The following is a 17,484-nucleotide window of genomic DNA, read 5'->3' on the forward strand; positions in this document are numbered from 1 at the left end:
AAGTTCCTGCTGAATCACTGGTGACTAGGCAGCCATGAGCCATAACAATTAACTGGAATTATTTTCATCTTCCTTGCAACTGTAATGATTCCCAGTTGGTAAGCTGGTTTAAATTCTGTGGTTTTCCTCTGAGCCCATTTCTCTCCTCTGCTTTCCCCACATGCTCTTCTTGCCCAGCTCTTTCACAATCTCTGTCTGGCTTAGCTCTTTGCCTCCCAGAAAAGGTGCCTCCTTATTGTGCAGCTCTGTGAAAAGCCATCACTCTCCCAAGGGCACTACCGCTGCATCTCTGGCTCCAGCGTGGCTGCTGTGGAGTTGTGTACAACTTACCCGGCGGGAGACAGGACCCGGGCTGTCTTTGTCCCTGCATCCATTACGTGCGAAGTGTGGAGTCTGAGTTTGTTTTCCTGAATCATCACTCTGCCTTATGTTTGCCCAGTGTCAGAGGGGCTGCCGCTTTTAAAATTCTTCCTCCTCCTCTTCTGCTCTGCCCCCTTAAAAAGAGACCTTGAAATAACCTAGCGTTGGAGGCTTCCATGCTAAGATGGAGTTTTCCACGTGCGGCAGTTCCAGGGGGGTGAGGATACGTTGCAGTAAGATCAGCCGGACCCGCTACGAATCACTGCAGCCAGTCCTTGTGGGCAGGCAGCACCTTTGCTCTGGTAGGAGGCGGGCAGGAGGACTCCTGCAGAGTTTCTCCTCTCTGTTCCCGGTAAAGCTGAAACTTCAGTGGTGTGTATGTGTATGCAAGAAGAGAGGCCTGGATTGTTCAGTGTAGAGTCACAGTCTCTGCTCCTTGTTGGATCTTTTAATTCATTTATATGTTGGGTTTTTAAAAGTCTTTTTGAAGTGTTTTGGGTGTCTCTTCAGATCTGTTCTCTGCTATCTGCACCTTGAGGTCAGAGACGTGGCTGGTTGTTTTAAAGATACAGTCTGGCAGGTGTAAAGGGGCTGTTGAGAGCTGCCAGTGGAAGCTGCTGGCCGTGCACGGCAGGAGTTTATGCTGGCTCTGTGCAGGGCAGGAGCTGAGGAGGAGCTTCTTGGGCACTCAGCCCTGTCCCCTCATCTGCAGCAGAGCCTGTGCATGTAGACAGGCACAAACCATGCTGGCAGCAGCAGATCATGAGGATGGCAGCGTCCTCGCCAGGTGGTGGGGAGAGCAAGCTGCCTGTTTTTCTGGGTGGCATCAGATCACATAGGCACTGATGAGTTTTTTGTGGGGGTGGTGGGCATTTTGAGGCTCCCGTGTTTGGGGATATAGTATTTGTTCTTTTGCATGGCTTGCTCTTCTGTCTCAGTCCATTGAAGGTTGAATGGGAAGGGAGCTGTCACTGGTGTTACCCTGCTCCAGCTGAGGAGAGCAATCAGAGCACTATCCTGTGGTTATGCCAAGCAAATGACACTGGGCAGAGACAGAGAGAGAGAGGCTGTTGGGCTCCTTTATCTTGTGTTCCCTCATACCGGACACGTCTGCCCTATCAATCAATGCAATGGGCGATGTGAATTCAGTAGGCTGAAATGATGGGGGGAGCAGAGGCTGCCCTGTTCCCTTTGGGGATTATCCTTACAAATCCTTCTTGTCAGTTCTGTTCCACCTTCTTGCAGGCTCAATTTACTGTGCTGCTCTCCCTCTTCTTGTGTGTGGGTGCCCGCTGGCTTAAGATATCTCTGAATGTCGAATTTCTGGAGGCTGGGAGAATAGGCTGGACAAGTATCTTAAAATCTACCCTGTTCTTCCCTAGGCCTGGGCTTTTGGAGGCAAGATGTTGGACTTTTGTTTGGTCTGGTTCTTCCTGTGGTTTTTGGCGCAGAGCCTGTTCTGTGGTGCGTTTGAGCTCCCACTCCTGCAGACTTGGGGTGCCACACAGCCTTTTAAACAGAACAAACGTCTCCCTGGTTGGCAATCAGAAATTCCTACGCTATTAGTCTAGCAAGACTCTAAATGTATCGCTCACTTTCTTTTTCACAGTGGGTTTCTTGTTCAGTATCCGTGGCTTTTCATTAGCCTGTGTCAGTTTCTGAAGCGTGAATTTAGCTGCATCTCACAGGCTCCCACCTTTCCAATCTTCTTGGTCATGGATTGGTGCAGGGAGCTCCAAAAGCTTTTCTGCTCAGGTGGCGACACCCAAATCTTAACCTCTCAACAGATACATCTTTCTTCTCAGCATGCATTTAATTAATATAGCTTGCATGAAAATACCTATTCAGTTACATAGTCAGTGTGCACATCCTCTCTCATCGTTGTTAACCCACTCCCAGTACTGGCTGTGAATTAAAGAAGCTTTTTGGCAGGAAGAGTTGCCACATAGAAAATTAACACCAGCTTTTATAGACACTGCTTCACTCTGATCAAGCTTCCCTTGGCAACCAGTGCAGTGTAAAAAAGATTTTGTTCTTATCAATGTCTTTTTTTCTTTTTCATGCATTTAGTGCGTAGGAAGCTATTGCACTCTTATTTGCATAGCTTTGGGTGGGGGGAAGAGAGCAGAATATGGGCCAGAAATTGAGAAATGGACCAATTTTGAAGGGATGGGACTGTTTGCTCTTTTCATTTATTCTTGCAGCAGAATGAAAGGAATATATTGTGGGGAAAAAAAGAAAGCCAACGTTTGTTTCAATGTCTTAATGGAGTTTTCTTTCCTCCATACAGCATCCTCTTTATAGCATAGGCTGCATGCATTTAGGACAGGAGGACTTGACCCGAGGAGGACTTGACCCATGAACTCTGCCTCCAGTCATGTGTCCCACAAGATAGGGCAATGCTGAGTTGATAGATAACTTGGAAAGGAATGCTATCATGGGCTTTTAATTTTCCCAGGCCCCCTGGAGGGGAGTGTGGCCTGCAGAGGAAGGAAAGAGGAAAACTGACTTCTTCAGAAATCTGTTTTTTATTAGCTTGGTGAAGAAGGGTGAGGAAGGAGGTGGCTGGGGGAAGGCAGCTGAGACTAGAGGGATGTGCGGGGAAACAGGAGGACAATGAGAAGAGTAAAATGCTCAGAAACTAGGATTTTGGGAAGAGCGGGAGTGAAGCCAGTAGGAGAAAAGGCAGAAGTAGAGGTGGGGGGAGCTGCATGGAGTGACCCACTGCTGCTGACTTAGTGAGTCAGATACTTCGTGTAAATGTAATACTGACGTCCAATTCCTCTCCATTCCTGCTCCTATATTTAGCTTAGGGAAATTGCTTCTTTTCTACATTTTTTTTTTTCCTCTTGCTGGAGCCAATGGAAACTGCTCTGACACTCCCGTCACCCACCCCACCCCTCTCTGAAACAACACCAGCTTTTTATCTGCATATATGGTGCAAGTATAAGATAGGGCTGTGCCTTCATAGAGGTTTGGAAAGCTCTGCAAGGAACCTTTCACCACTTTCTTCTTGACTGACCCAAAGAGGCTCCGTGATGGAGAGAGCTCAGGTTGTCTGCAAAAACCTTTGACATCGCTGTGAGAGCTGATTCTGTCCTTCCCTTGTGTTTGAGGTTACCTGAATGTCCCACAAGGAAGAGGAGAGCTGGGAGAGATTCCACAGCCAAGTTGTTTTTAAAAGCTGCTTGCATCAGGAAGGTGTACTTAAAGGTTGTGGGGTGGCATCATAGACCTAGAAATACTACCTTTAAATATGTATGCCATTGCCAACGGCCTCTGCAGGAACTGGCATGCAAACAAACAGGACACTTGATCTCAGCTGGCTGATAGATGGTTTGTACGGCAGTAATCCATACAGCCGTGAATAGTTTCTATAAACATCTTGGAAATCAGAATATACTTGTGGATTAAAAAGATACTGTGGTCATCAAGTGCTGCCCGCAGCTGCAGAGGAGGTACAGTTTGTGCTGAAACAAGGGTGCTAACAGTGTTTACCTTCTAAACAACTAGTGTGCGCCAGGGTCAATGTTTCTCTCTGTAGGTCCCATGTGAGGTGCTTTTGGAGCTAGTCTTAGTTTGCATGTTGGCACTAACATTTAAAAAGGTCTCTTCAGACAAACGTGTCTTGAGAACTTGAATTTGTTTTGAAAGCTTCAATTTGGGAAAGGGGTGGGGTGGGTGGAAGACGTGATGTGACCATTGTAAAAGTGCAGGTTTGAAGTACTTTGCTTGGTCTACATCCGCAATTGGAAGCTAGGAACAAAAACATCAGTGCTCTCTTCCCTTGCATCCTTTCCATCCCTCTGGCTGTAAAATGCTGAATGCAGTCTTATAAAGGAGCAGACAAAGGTGGAGGATGGATAGATGGGTGTATGCTCTTGTATGCAATTAATTTTCCATGGTAATTATTTTTATTATTTTAAATGCTGTAAGATTAAAGCCAGTATAAATGGATAGGAGTAGATACTTTGAGTCTCCTGAGGGCTTGGTAGCTTTACTGGACTTGGAGGCAGCATGGAGTAGGTAGGTCAGCGATCTGACCGTTCAGTGTCTCCATTCCCTTTATTTTGCTAGACCAGTTTCTTTTGCTAAAACAGAGCATGCCCAGAGTACTAATGGGCTCTGAGCAACCTTGTTTGGGGAACCACTGCAGGTTCTGCTGAAGAGCAACTTGCTGGCTGCGTGGGGTGGAGGGAGCTGCTCTGGGGCCACACTGAGCTGAGCTGTGAGTGTTAGCACAGGCAACTGAGGCCGCCCTGAACACTCAGAAGAGATTAAAGTGCTAGAAATGGTTAATTTCTGCTCGTTTAGGAGATGTGTTCTCTAGGGTGGAGTGGACTAGACACCTTCCCAAGCATTTTGAGAGTGAGTCAGTTTTCAAAGGTGGGTGCTCCTGACTCCCAGAACAGTACCTTTGTCCCACTGTAAGATTTGAGGTTTGTGGCCTGCTGTCTTGCTGGATAATGTGTCCTTGGAGTTGGCTGGAGTCTTCATTGTCCTTGTGTATGGCAGACAGGAGAGTGATGGAGGAAAGTCAGCATGGGACAGCATAGCAGTGGGGTAGCTTTTGTTGGGTAGTAGCTAATTTAAGAAAGCAAGTTTAGAAGACTAGTTTATCCTGGCTAAATTACTTTATTGATACAGAAGGTCATAACGAGTTAGCAAGTTACGTTAGTTTTTAGCTTCCAACTCAGCGTAACCATGTACAATCTTATCAAACAATCAAACAATCTTATAAAAAAATCTTTGTATTTCCCCAAACAAATCTTATCAAACAATCAGTCAATCACTGAGTCTGTGAGTTAAAATTACCTTTTCGTGGCATAAATCAATGCTTGCTGACCAATAAGGAGATACTGTGATTTACTTCCCTCTTCCCCCCGACCCTGCCCCTTCCAGATAAAGTTTTTTTAATTATGGGTAAGACTCAGTGAATTGAGCATAGGGGTGTCTCAAGACAGTTAAAATATCCATGTTTGTGATGGCTGCTCTGTCACTAGAAGCCATGTGGCTCTTGGAGCGGTTTGTCGATTCGCCTTGGTGTGTGAGCTGGGTGGCTCTTACCTTCACTGTGGGCTCTGGACTTGGCTGAGGGTTGGGAAGTGGGGAGGAAGCCTGCTGGCAGACAGCCCACTCTGGAGTGCAGCTGAGCTAACATTCATGCTTGTAAGTGGCCAAAGGCTCTGTCGTGTAAGTTAATAAAGGCAAAGCCCTGGACCTTCATGGTTCACTATACTATTCTAGGAAGTGGTTTGTTTTCTTGCCTGGTTTGAAGACCATAGTTTGTTTTTTTTGAAGTCTTTCTTGTGTTTTTAGACTGTGTTCACTTCTCTGAAGTCCTGTTTTTCTGCAGAGTTCCTCACAATAAACAGTAACTTAAGAGCTGCATAGGAAAGTCTTTGCCAAGATTTTGTGTCTTTCCTTTATTCTTTCTGGTTTTTTAAGCTTATTTTGAGCACAATTCATCCCTGTCATAAATCAGCAGGTTTTTGGTCCATTAACCCTATCCAACTCCACATAATGGGGTTTTGCTTTGCTTTTCTGATTAGCTAGAGGCTTGGGATTAGATAGATTTTCACATCTGCTAACTTCCTATTTCATATCTTGTGATTTGCAAGGCTTAACCTCCCCTGACTTGTTAATGGATCACAAACCACCTGCTTCTTTACACTAATCCCTCAGAAATATATAGCATAGCTTTGACTTGAAACTCTCCAGATTGGTTCCCCAGCGTGAAAAGCGCAGAAGGATCAATCCCGGTCTGAACAAACTGCTTATTTACACTTTCCCTGTACTTCTGCAAGATTATCTCTCCAACCATGTCTGTCTGCCTTAACTATCAAGAAAGTTTGGTGGCTTAATTGCCTTGGCCTTCTGGGTAGGGCAGGGGTGGAGAAGAGTAGTCTAATGGGAGAGGGGCATATCTTGTGAGTGATCGGTGCTTTGGAGGTTAAAGCTCTGGTACCTTCTGATGATGTCCGCTTTGAGCTAGCAATGTTAATGGAGTGTGACAGCTTCAGCCAAGGACTCTGAGCTCAAGGTTGTGGTGCATCGGTCCTCCTTTCTGCTCTCTTTTCCATTTCAAAATTCACACCACTTCTGGCAGGGTAGCCTGGTCAGATCAAGGGAAGGGTCAGCTGCCTGGGCTAGGTGAGGAGGTGCCAGAGATGTCGTAGATCCCTGCCAACCCTGAGCCATGCCTACAGCACTACTAACCCTGTCTGCTGCAGGGGGCACGGAGAGGGGCCTGGAAGGACACGGTTCTTGTCCTGGGCAGCACGGCACTGAGGTGTGCTTAGTCCTGGCTAAAGCCCTGCACACAAGTGTGCGCTGTCTGTGTTGAAATGTTGGTGAGATCTGTAGGTGAGGTGCTGCAATGGGTTTCTGTGATGCCTCAGCTTTTGCCTTTCTGCTTGGCTGCTTCAGGCCAACTCCCCTCCTTCTCTGCCCTTGTGTTTCTCCCCGACTGCTGTCTGTAGCCTGGCACGCGTTGCAGGCGAGCCCCAGTGTGGTGGTGATGTGAGTGAAGTCCCCAGCGCGGCGAGGGCTGCTGGCAGTGGAGCAGGGGCATCCCGCAGCGCTCCCCTGGCACCGCAGTGAAGGAGGAGCCGGGACTCTCCAAGCACTGGCAGAGTGTACTAGCAGAGGAACCGGTGAAAATCACGATTCCTATTTTAGAGGTGAAGTGAGAGATAGGGCACAAGGTCATTAGCGCAGTTGCTGAGGCCAGTTTTCCCTTCCTTTTGTTCACTTAACAGTTACTCTTTTGGGAGGGGGCAGTAAGGGCCGTGTGTTTTCTGTTACAGGTGGCTACTGCTCTCTGCTAGGAGACAAATGCTGTTGTATGTGTAGGGTGTTTGTGGAGAGTGGGGAAGGCTCCAGTACCTGGGACTGCCCCAGGCTTCTTGTGGTGGGCTGAGGCACCAAGGCAATGTGCTATGGGCAAGATTAGTGGGAAAGTGGGGCCTCTTCTCCTTCCTTTCCCTCCCAGTCAGCAACTGTTTTGCTCCCAATGGAGATGATTATATTGCTTACCAGGATTTTACTACTGCTTGCTTTTGCAGTTCATCTTGCTGAGAGATTTCTACAAGGCCCCTCAGCAAGTTATTTATTCAGATACGTCCCTTGGGTCAATAGTTTTTTGGTATCATATGTCTCACTTCTCAACTGGCCAGCCGCTTCTTGTGGTATACTCAACAGTTTCTGTCCTGTCTAGTGTTACAGCCAGGCACAGAAATTTAGCCCCTCTACTTCCCCTTCTTCTTCCCCTGAGAGCTTTTCTGAAATATCCCCTCTTTCCTTCTTATTTTGTTCTAGACATGCTGGTTTGGTGCCCAGTACATAGGGTCACTTTTATGGCAGGGGGCATAATCCCTTAGCACCATTGCACAAACTTCTATGGTTAACCTTTCTGCCCAGCTTGAGCAATCAGAAACTCAGGGCTCCCAGATGCTAGAAAGGTAATTACTTATGGTACTAGCACATGGTACTCCTCAACGTGGGAGAGACTTGTGATTTCCCCTTTTGGCTGCTCTTTTTCTTTGTGATTTCTGGTTAACCCCAGCTCAGTCTGTGAGATCAGGGTATGAAACAGCTTTTTGGTGCTGCTTTTGCTGCTGCTCTGCCAGCAAGGATAGATCTTTGGTTTTCTTTATGCACATGGTCATGTCAGCTCTTTTTGTTCTTCTGTTTCCTCCATCTAGGTGTGTTGTTGTGCTGTTCAACCCTAGAAAAAACAAGCAACACCATATTCTAAACAGTTCCAGGTAAGTGAAGCTTTAAGGTGGGCTTGCTTTCTGTGGGAGGTGAATTCAAGGTTTTTATGGCTTGAGTGAAGTGCAGGAACTGCTGTTGCTCCAGGCTAAATTCCCTCAGTGAGAGCTGCCTTGGGGAGAGGCTGCCTGCCAGTTTGACTCCAGCTCCTTCTAATGTGAGGTGCTATTGCTGATGAGGCACCACCTCATAAACATTGTGGTCCCATGAGGAACTGCTAATAGGCATGACATGGAGAGATCTTACTAGAACTCCGTGGTATCTGACTTTTTTTTTTCTCCACCTAAAACTCATTATTGAAGCCAGGACTGGGACATGGTCCTGCATCTGGAAAAAAGGCACAAGGATGAACCTTGACTTTTGGAGCTTTTCTGGTGCTGTAGGCATGCTGCTTGACATTTGGGCAGCAGGGAATTTCCATGACAAGTGTTAACCTCTGGTAAAGCAAAACTGTTGTGTCAGGCTGTTATGTGTGATTTTAGCCCCTTTCCAGTTCATCCCAACCTACTCCCCAGTCATGACGTATTGAAACAAAATCACATGTTGGAAATGTTTCTCAGTGTCACTTTCTCTGTTTTAGGAAAACAATTACAGCACTTGCTTTCTCTCCAGATGGAAAATATTTGGTTACAGGAGAGGTAAGTGTGAGAGGAGAGAGGGCACATCTTGTCCATTGCATTTTGAAGCAAGGCAGAGGGTGTTAGAAGAAACAAGCCAGTGAGATGCCTTGACACAGACAAATCTATTTCAGCGTTGCACCTCTGGGTGGACCTACTGGGTTATGGGCGACTCTGGGTGCTCCTGCTGGCGGTTTTTCAGTGTGTTGTCTCTCCTCAGCTTGGGGGATGGATCCTCTAGGGTGGCATCCGTGGGCTGAAGGTGGAGTGAAAATAAGTGGAAGGACACAGAGCATGGTTCTACTCTAGCATCAATGAAGAGTACTCGGATGGTCCTTAATCTTGGTCCGAGTTTAGCATTGTCCCTTTAGGATTTCAGGAAGTAACTGAAGCCAGTAACAGTGTCGTGGAAAAAGTGAAAAGTGCATGTGGAATGAAGCTTTAGGAATGGTGACAGAAGATGCTGGTGCCTGTGGTTTGGCATTGTATGTTTGGCTGGGGGCGACAATTGCTTCCTCTTTCCAAACATGCCCAAGGGGGAGAACAAGGATGAGTGCACTGCATGTCTGTTCTGTGTTAGAAGTTCAAGACACGGGCTGTGTGTCATGAGGATGGAATTGTTGGATGTTAGAAATCCACAGAAATGCTGACTGTCCCCAGTATGGTTGGGCTCCGTTTGCGCTTGTGTGTGATTAATGGTAATTTACTGCTAGCCTCTGTGCCTCTGTAAGACGTGGGGAGGGAGCATGTGTGAAACAGGTCCCCTCCTGAGTCTCAGCCACAGAGAAGAGAAGCATGTCACAGCCCTGTGTCAGAGCTGTCAAGATGGAGGCTGTTCGCTCCGGAGGTTCCTAGTGCAGCCACAGTGATGGCAGCTGTCATGTCACTGGATGGCTCCCGAGTTGGGCCTGAATCCTGCATGGATCAGGCCAAGGATAGAAACAACAGTGATTTGGGATGGAGGCTACCTTGACACAGAAAAAGTAAGCACAAATTTTCCATCAGAGCATCAGAGTTTGTTGTTGTTTTTAACTTTTTAGTGAAAGCATGAGGTTTTCTACCTGTAATTTGTTTTAATGCCTCCTTACACTCTAGAAGTCTTAATGTAATATAAAACCTTTATATTGAAATTATAATATATATATATACTATATATATTTTTTTCCTCCCTGGTGTTCAGTTCTGATGATTCTGTTGCCTTCTTTTATTTTTCTTTAAATCTCTGGTGCTCTATTCTTTTCATGTGGGGTAGGAAAAGTGGTAAAAAAATGAAGTGGGTATTTTTCTTACTGACAACTCAAACTTCTCAGTTTGAAACCTCATTGGGGTAAATGGCAAGTTCATATTTAAAAAAAAAAAAAAAGCCTTTCCAGTTATACTTGAAAGCTTTTTTTTGCCTTGTTGCAAAACATGTCTCCTCTTGCCCTGTTGTAAGACCATTTCTCTTTTCGGTATCCTCCCACATGTCTAACATTTGAGTTATTACTTGGTGTAGCAGTGTCCCCTGCCGGTGTCAGCAGTCTGGTCTTAGTTCAACCTCTGTGCTCTGGGTGGTCCGATAGGGAGATGCTTTCTGAGTTCACTTGATCAAGCTCACTTTTATCAGCCTCATGCTAATTCTGCCTAGTAACACCTTAGTTTTCTGCATAGCTGGCTTTTCAGCAAGGAGAGCATGGAGCTTAGTCCTTGGCCACCATACATATTGAATGTCTTCTGTGTCTTTCAAATCCAGAAGAAAATAGATTTTTTTTTTCCTTTCTTTTTTTTATTTTTATTTTTTCTTTCTCCCCATAGAGGCATAGATTCCTTATCCATGGGGATCACACAGAGCTCACTTTTGGTGAGCATTTCTTAAATGATGAAATAAGAATTAAATTTGTTAAGGTCTTGGGGTGTATTCTAAGATGCTGGGAAATATATATATGTGTGTGTGTGTATGTATGTATATACGCACATATGTATGTATGTATGTGTTTAAGTACAGTAATTGTTTTGATGAGCAGCTGATTCAGCTCATCGTAACATCTTGCTAGCCACCTTGAGACCTGAGCTCTGCCTTGCAGGAGAGAGAACTGAACCAACTGCAGTAAAATCTGACCATGGTGTTTTTCCAGGCCACAAGCCGTTGCTTGGCAAAGCTTTTGAACAAGACAATTAAAACACGCACAGTTCTGAGTTTTTAAAGCTTTGACTTTTCCTTGTGATCAGACTTGCCTCTCCCACACAATCAAGTGATTTACTTAAAACTGATCAGAGAAGGTACCATTTTGCCATGTTGCCATGGATATGTTATCTTGCAAGCTATTGTTTTGACAGACTTCAGTGTGAAATCACGAGCAGGCTCTCGAGTAGGTTTTGCTCATCAGGCATGTGAGGACAAAGGGTAATGGGTACAAGTTACTCCCAGGGAGATTCCGATTGGACACGAGAAGTAAATTTTTCACAATGAGAACAGTCAATCACTGGAATAATCTCCCCAGGGAAGTGGTTGACTTCGCTACGCTGAACATGTTTAAGACTCAGCTGGACATGGTGCTGGGCCGTCTCATCTAGATTGTGCTAGAAAGGTTGGACCAGATGATCCTTGTGGTCCCTTCCAACCTGGTATTCTATGTTTTTGGCCAGCATTTCAGCTCATCTTGTGTGCCTTGTTTTATTTTGGTTTAATAACAAACAAACAAAAGAATAGAATTGTCTAGCAGAAGGTGCTGACTGAATTGGCATTTCTGAAGTCTATGACCTTCTGTTTCTCTGAAGAAAAGCGTGAAACCAGAGGCTCTTTTCCCTTAATGTCTTTTTCTGTGACACTACCGTGCCCATACACTTTCAGGCAGCATGCATCCATGTGCTACCTTTGTGACAGAAATGATGCTGCTAGTCCCCCAGAGGCCTCCCTGAAATGGGGTGTGACAGTTATCACAACAGTCATGTCATGGGTTTGTATGGCATGACCTGGCTTGAGATCTTGGATGTCCACATTGTGTTAGGAGCAGAGGATGTGAGGGCCTTTTGGTGCACTGAGTCCAGAGATACCAGTCTGTTATATAGATCCAGTCTATTATAATCCTCTTCGAGAGCTGGCTGTGAGTTCCCATTGCAAAGATCAGGGATGTGCATCAAAAGTATTGTTCTAGTCTCTGGCTGTTTTGTGAGTAGCATAATAAAAGGATTAAAGCAGGGGAGATCATATTAATTCTTTCAGACACCTGTTGAAATGTATATACTCCTTAGGTTGTCAGTTTCAACCTGGGCTTTAAAGAGTCGAAGGAACTGAGATCTAACCTCTAATCCTATTGTGAATGCACCATCTAGACATCTTTTTCCAAGCCCCCACATATTCGCATGCTTCAATCTGTCAGAACTGACCTCGGGGGTTACCTTGCCTGTTCTGTGTCTGTTCTTGTCCCCTCCAGAGTGGACACATGCCAGCAGTTCGGGTATGGGATGTGGCCGAGCGAGCGCAGGTGGCTGAGCTCCAGGAGCACAAGTATGGCGTGGCCTGCGTGGCCTTCTCCCCCAGCTCCAAGTACATTGTTTCAGTGGGGTACCAGCATGACATGATTGTCAACGTGTGGTCATGGAAGGTAAGTTCTCTGGGAGGTTGGGTGTACCACAGGGTGTTGCTAAATTAAAGAGAGTGGACAGTCTGTCTGTAAACTATTTCAGTTCCATCTTGCTTTCTGCCTTTTTTTTAATTATTATTCTGTTGTTCTTGTTTGTTTTTGACATTCATAGGCACAGACAAGTTTGGACATGAGAGAGCGGTATGGTCCCTTAGGGAAAGTCTAAGTCATTTCAGTGAAGGGATATTCTTTATACTTGGAGACGTGTGACATCTTGCTGCTAAGTCAGAAAAGGCTGGACTTTGAAACCTTGTCAAAGTCTTGTGCTTTTTTTAGAGGCTTATTAAAAACTAATTTATGAGGTTGAGGAAGGAAACTCTTTATCAGCCAGGGATTTCTTTTGTGGTGTAGTGGATGCTCTTGGCTTGTTTTGTTTCTGTTTTGTCAGGGTTTGTGATACTCTAATCCCATCCTTGATGATTAAGAAAGGGAACATAGAGAAAGCACAGTGGATGAAAACTGATGGAGGTCACTCTGTCTGCCACTGGATTGGGGCAGCACCCTGTGGGAACAAAACCCATGTCTTATCCTCTAGAAAACATTTAAATGTGTGCTGTTTTTATATAAAAAAGAAACATTTATTGTCAGTAGGCCTGGAGTCTTCTGCATTAATAAATGCTAAGCACTTATTCAGACACTGCTACCTCTTCAGGTGCTGTAACCCTCTCTAAAAGAGATGCAATTTAAAAAAAACTTCAATGCATCTGTTAAATCTGACATGATGCAGCTTGTAAGTCTCTGTTCATTTAGTATTTTACTCTCTTCACCACATTTCCTGTACACATGTGCTGTAATTTAAACTCTTTTAGTTCTCTCCCGCATAAGCTGAAGTTTGACCTTGCTATTTTTTTGTGTAGCTGAACTCTAGTGATAAAACCTAAGTGTGTTTGTCAGTGTTGAAAATTGAGTGCTCAGCCTTTTGGTTCTTTCTAGTTATACGAATGAAAGTAGTGACTTGGAGATGGTCATAACGCATGGCACGTGTGGGTCTGAGTACAAGTAGCTTTGTTTCCCTTGCTTATGCAGGTTTTTCTGCTCACTGTGTTCTATTTATAATTGTGTGCCTGAGAGCCTGTGAGGTAAGGCTTATCTCACTCTTCTGTGCTGAAGAACGCATGCTCTAAGCGTACACTCTGGACTGTGACTCTCAGGAGGTCCAGCTAGCCTCTATTTTGCAAGCTGGGTACCAAAACTAGAGAGACTTTACCTGACTGAAGTTAAAGAAGAGTAAGAAACCAAAATGTGAAAACAGATCTCCCAAAGCACTTTCTTGCACTTTTAACCACAACCCTTCTTCTATCCACTGTGCTGCTGCTTCGGTTTCCCTGTTTTTCCTGGCTGGGAAGCTTGGTCAGTCATTTGACTGTGATGGAAAATAAACCCCCTGTTGTCTATAGGGTCCTCTTGCTTCCCTAAAGAAAGGCCACAGCAACAGTCCAGATGTTGAGGTCTGCAAGGGCCCTAGGCCTTTCTCTGTGTGCTGTCTTGAAGGAAGTTATGTTAACGGCAGTCCCCCTTGCTTTTCCCCCAGTCTGGGTTGGGGGTCCTCCATGGTGAGGGTGCAGCAGCCTAGACTTCTCTGTTGCCAGTTTCTTCAGTTTTGTCAGCACACCATCTGATGCGGCCCTTGGAGTGACGTGGTTTGTGCGCTGAGGGCATTGCGTCGGGAAGACTAGGAGCAACCAAGTCCCTAAAAGGAAGGGTAAAGGAAACAGAGTGAGAGTAAGAAGTGGTGCACTGTTGTCAACCATGTGCTGGATGGTTGAAAACCCACGACAGGCAGAGGGGGAAACTTTTTTATTCTCACTTCCACTAGTCCCTGGGGAAAGGCAGGGGGAGGAAAACTGAGCGCTGGTATTGTGGACAGTTTGCTTCTGCCATCTGACCGTTCTGCTCAGGCAGCGTCCGTTCATGTTTTCTGTCCCTGCTGTGCTCTTCCTCCTTTCCCAAACTCTCTGACGTTTTGAGTTGCACATTTGAGGTGTAGCAGATTTTGCTTTGTCCCTTCCAATACATGGTCTCTTTGTGTTTTGGTTCTTTTGATAAAACATTATGTCTTTAAAGAAAAGAGAATTTATGGAGGAAACAGTACTGTTTTCCCTGCGGAAAATACCTGTTCCCCATCTTGAGTGCCTTGCCTTCATTGCTGCCTGGAGGCTGGGAGAGCTCCTCCTTGTGCTGGCCTATATAGCTTTTGCTGTTTAGAAAGGGAAACGGGTTTGCTCTGAGCTCCTGGTGATTGTGAAACCAACATGTTTCTCATGGCTCAGACAGCAAGTTCCTGCAGGCATTAGTGCCTGCTGATTTGTTCTAGATCCCAGTCAATGTGGAAGTGGAATTGAATGTAAATGTGAATTGTACTGTCTGCCAAATCAATGCTCCCAGCTAATGCTGGGGAGAATGTATTCAGGGATGAATGGGGAATAGTTTGGGCCTTGCCTTTTCCCTGCTGCTGCGTTTGTACTGGATATGTGCCTGTAATTGAAATGAGTTTCCTTTGCTTCTGAGCAAAGAAATTAAGCTATCTAAACAATTATGTTTCCAGAAAAACATTGTAGTAGCAGCCAACAAAGTCTCAAGTAAAGTGACAGCTGTGTCATTCTCGGAGGACTGCAGTTACTTTGTCACTGCTGGAAATCGACACATCAAGTTCTGGTACCTGGATGACAGCAAAACCTCCAAGGTGAGAGAAGGTGCATCGAAGCCAAGATGTGAACAGGCATTTCCATCTTACGGCACAGTGGGTTTTGCCCCAGTGAGCTGTGGGAAGGGGGAACTCTTTGATTTTGCTGGGATTCAAGGATAGCCCTCCACCCCTGGCTCTCAAGTCCCAGTCTTCCCATGGGCTGGTAGCACCAAAAGGCACCAAAAGCTTGTCTTATCCTGCACTGAGGTAGGGACATGGCTTCTGGAGTTGTATAGCAGCATGCTTGTTCTTTAGTAGTCATGTATACCAAAGGACAAAAAAAATTAGAAAAGAGCTGCAGTCATTAAACGACTTGAAGCACAGAGGTGGGGGTTGCTGTTTGATGTTGGTACGAGCATCTCAAAAGGTTGTGAGTGTTATTTTGAAGCGTCAGCTAAAGTGTTTAAAATTTTAGCTGTTTGATTCTTCTCTGGGGGACAGAATTCACATACAATAGTTTTTCTGCGTGCTCATGAACAGATTTTCCTACTTCATGCTTGAACCCTGCTTTGGCATTTGGTATAAATCACAGATTGGCTGTGGAATGGTTGTTCCTTCAGTGATTGATCTGCTGTCTCTGGGTCATACATTTGGATGCGCAGTTTTGGTGGCACTAATAGTGTTCTGTTCCACTGATGTGCTAATACTGATGGTCTCAATACCAATGGGTCTGCAGCAAGTAAAATGTGTCAGCGCCTCTCCTTGCAGGCCATTTGCAGCTCTCTTTCTTTGAGGCACTTCAGCACTCAAGGGTTGATGTTCTAAAAAACGTGTGTCTGCCTGGAGTGCCTTGCTCTGTTTCTAACAAACTGTTTTTTATTGGTAGGTCAATGCCACAGTCCCCTTGCTAGGTCGCTCAGGATTGCTTGGAGAACTGAGGAACAACTTCTTTGCGGACGTGGCTTGTGGAAGGGGCAAAAAAGCTGACAGCACCTTCTGTATCACATCCTCAGGCCTTCTCTGTGAATTCAATGAAAAAAGGCTGCTAGACAAGTGGGTGGAGCTGAGGGTGAGTCTTACATCCTCCTGTCCTGCAGTATTTGTGCCTGCTGAAGCAGAGCAGGAACAACAAATAATAAGGGCACTCAGGGAGCACAAGCTGACCACCAGCAGTGAAAGTCATTAGGCCTCTGCCACTTTGTGATTTACTCTGGAAAGCCAGGCAAAAATAGCGTTGCTTCTTGGCAAAGGGATTTTATTAATCATTGAGGTTCTTTCATTCTCAAGCCTTGGCATTAACAGCTACTGCCCTTCTGGCAAAGCAGTGTCCTGATGTAGCTTTGGCAACGCCTGCGTTGTCCCTCCTGGCTTGGTGTGGACATGTAGGAGTTTTAGAAGGATTCTGATTTTTACCCACTCTGCAGTGTCTTACTTGGCTTGTGCATCTCAAGTGTAGGTGCTAGTTGGTCTAAACCACCAGGTTGGCCCATAGTTAAGAATTTAATTGTGCTTATTTTCCTCTCAGTTGAATGCAAGATGCCCACCTGAAAGGATCCAGTGTATTAAAATCAAGGGAAAAATCTTTCCACACTTTCACTCAAGTGAAATGCCTCTTCTTTTCTTTCCTTTCCTTTCCTCTCTAAAATCTGCCTTTCACTCTCGCTCAGAATACAGACAGCTTCACAGTAAGTTGGAAAAAAGTTTTTCATTGAACTCATCCCCTTATCACCACACTCCATTTTGTACCATTTTCTGCCATTTGTATGGATCCCAGTGGGAGGGGGAAGAAAATCCATTTTCTTCTTTTCTTATCTGCTTGTGACAGGTAATGTATTGGCGTGATAGTACAGGGTGAGGTGCTGCTTGCCTGCCAGTGGTGCTGAATGTCACAGAGGAACAAAAAACAATGTTTAGAGTGAGACTCAGCTGGAGCAAATGTGTAGCTCTGCTGACCTCCCACCCCAGTGTGTGGCAGAGGAACTGGGCTTTTTCCTTAACCACTTGGAATCTGCAGTGGACCTTGCTGGGAAGCTCCTCAGAAAGGAAAATTGGATTTTTAGGCTTTTCCTTACTCCCAGGGCTTGACTTCACTTCACTTCAGCTCTTCTGACCATGACTCCTTTGTCTGTCAATTTGCTATTCTCCCTGTCCTGTGTCTGGTGACCTTTAAAGTGAGAGCACATTGCTTATTTGTCTTTTTGTGTGCTGTGTCCTCCTCAGACCACTGTGGCAAACTGCATCTCAGTGAATCATGACTACATCTTCTGTGGCTGTGCTGATGGCACCGTGCGGATTTTTAACCCTCTGAACCTTCACTTTGTCACTACACTGCCGAAACCACACTTTCTGGGAACAGACATCGCGAGTGTGACTGAGGCCAGGTACCGTGGAAAGGGTGGAAGGGAGCAAGGGAGGCTTGTGGGGCTTAGAACTGTTCCCCAGACCTTCGCCATCTGGAGTGTGCTCTTTTTATGGATTTAAA

General features: G+C 45.5%; 1 protein-coding gene across 9 annotated transcripts in view; it reads left to right on the plus strand.

Moving 5' to 3' along the window:
- The window catches only part of MAPKBP1 (mitogen-activated protein kinase binding protein 1), a 103,959-nt gene that overhangs the window by 46,217 nt on the left and 40,258 nt on the right, over positions 1-17,484 (plus strand). For 7 of the 9 annotated variants that reach the window (XM_087746287.1, XM_087746290.1, XM_087746284.1 and 4 more), the window contains 7 exons: positions 8,067-8,129; positions 8,717-8,774; positions 12,167-12,337; positions 14,922-15,059; positions 15,889-16,071; positions 16,670-16,687; positions 17,223-17,383. In XM_087746287.1, coding sequence (XP_087602413.1) covers positions 8,067-8,129; positions 8,717-8,774; positions 12,167-12,337; positions 14,922-15,059; positions 15,889-16,071; positions 16,670-16,687; positions 17,223-17,383 — 792 coding nt within the window. The remainder of the gene's footprint in view (positions 1-8,066; positions 8,130-8,716; positions 8,775-12,166; positions 12,338-14,921; positions 15,060-15,888; positions 16,072-16,669; positions 16,688-17,222; positions 17,384-17,484) is intronic. The other 2 variants (XM_087746286.1, XM_087746288.1) reach the window with 1 other exon arrangement.

Source organism: Nipponia nippon, unplaced genomic scaffold, assembly GCF_047370975.1.
Source record: "Nipponia nippon isolate SJK-2023a ecotype South Korea unplaced genomic scaffold, ASM4737097v1 scaffold_10, whole genome shotgun sequence".
Taxonomy (NCBI): domain Eukaryota; kingdom Metazoa; phylum Chordata; class Aves; order Pelecaniformes; family Threskiornithidae; genus Nipponia; species Nipponia nippon.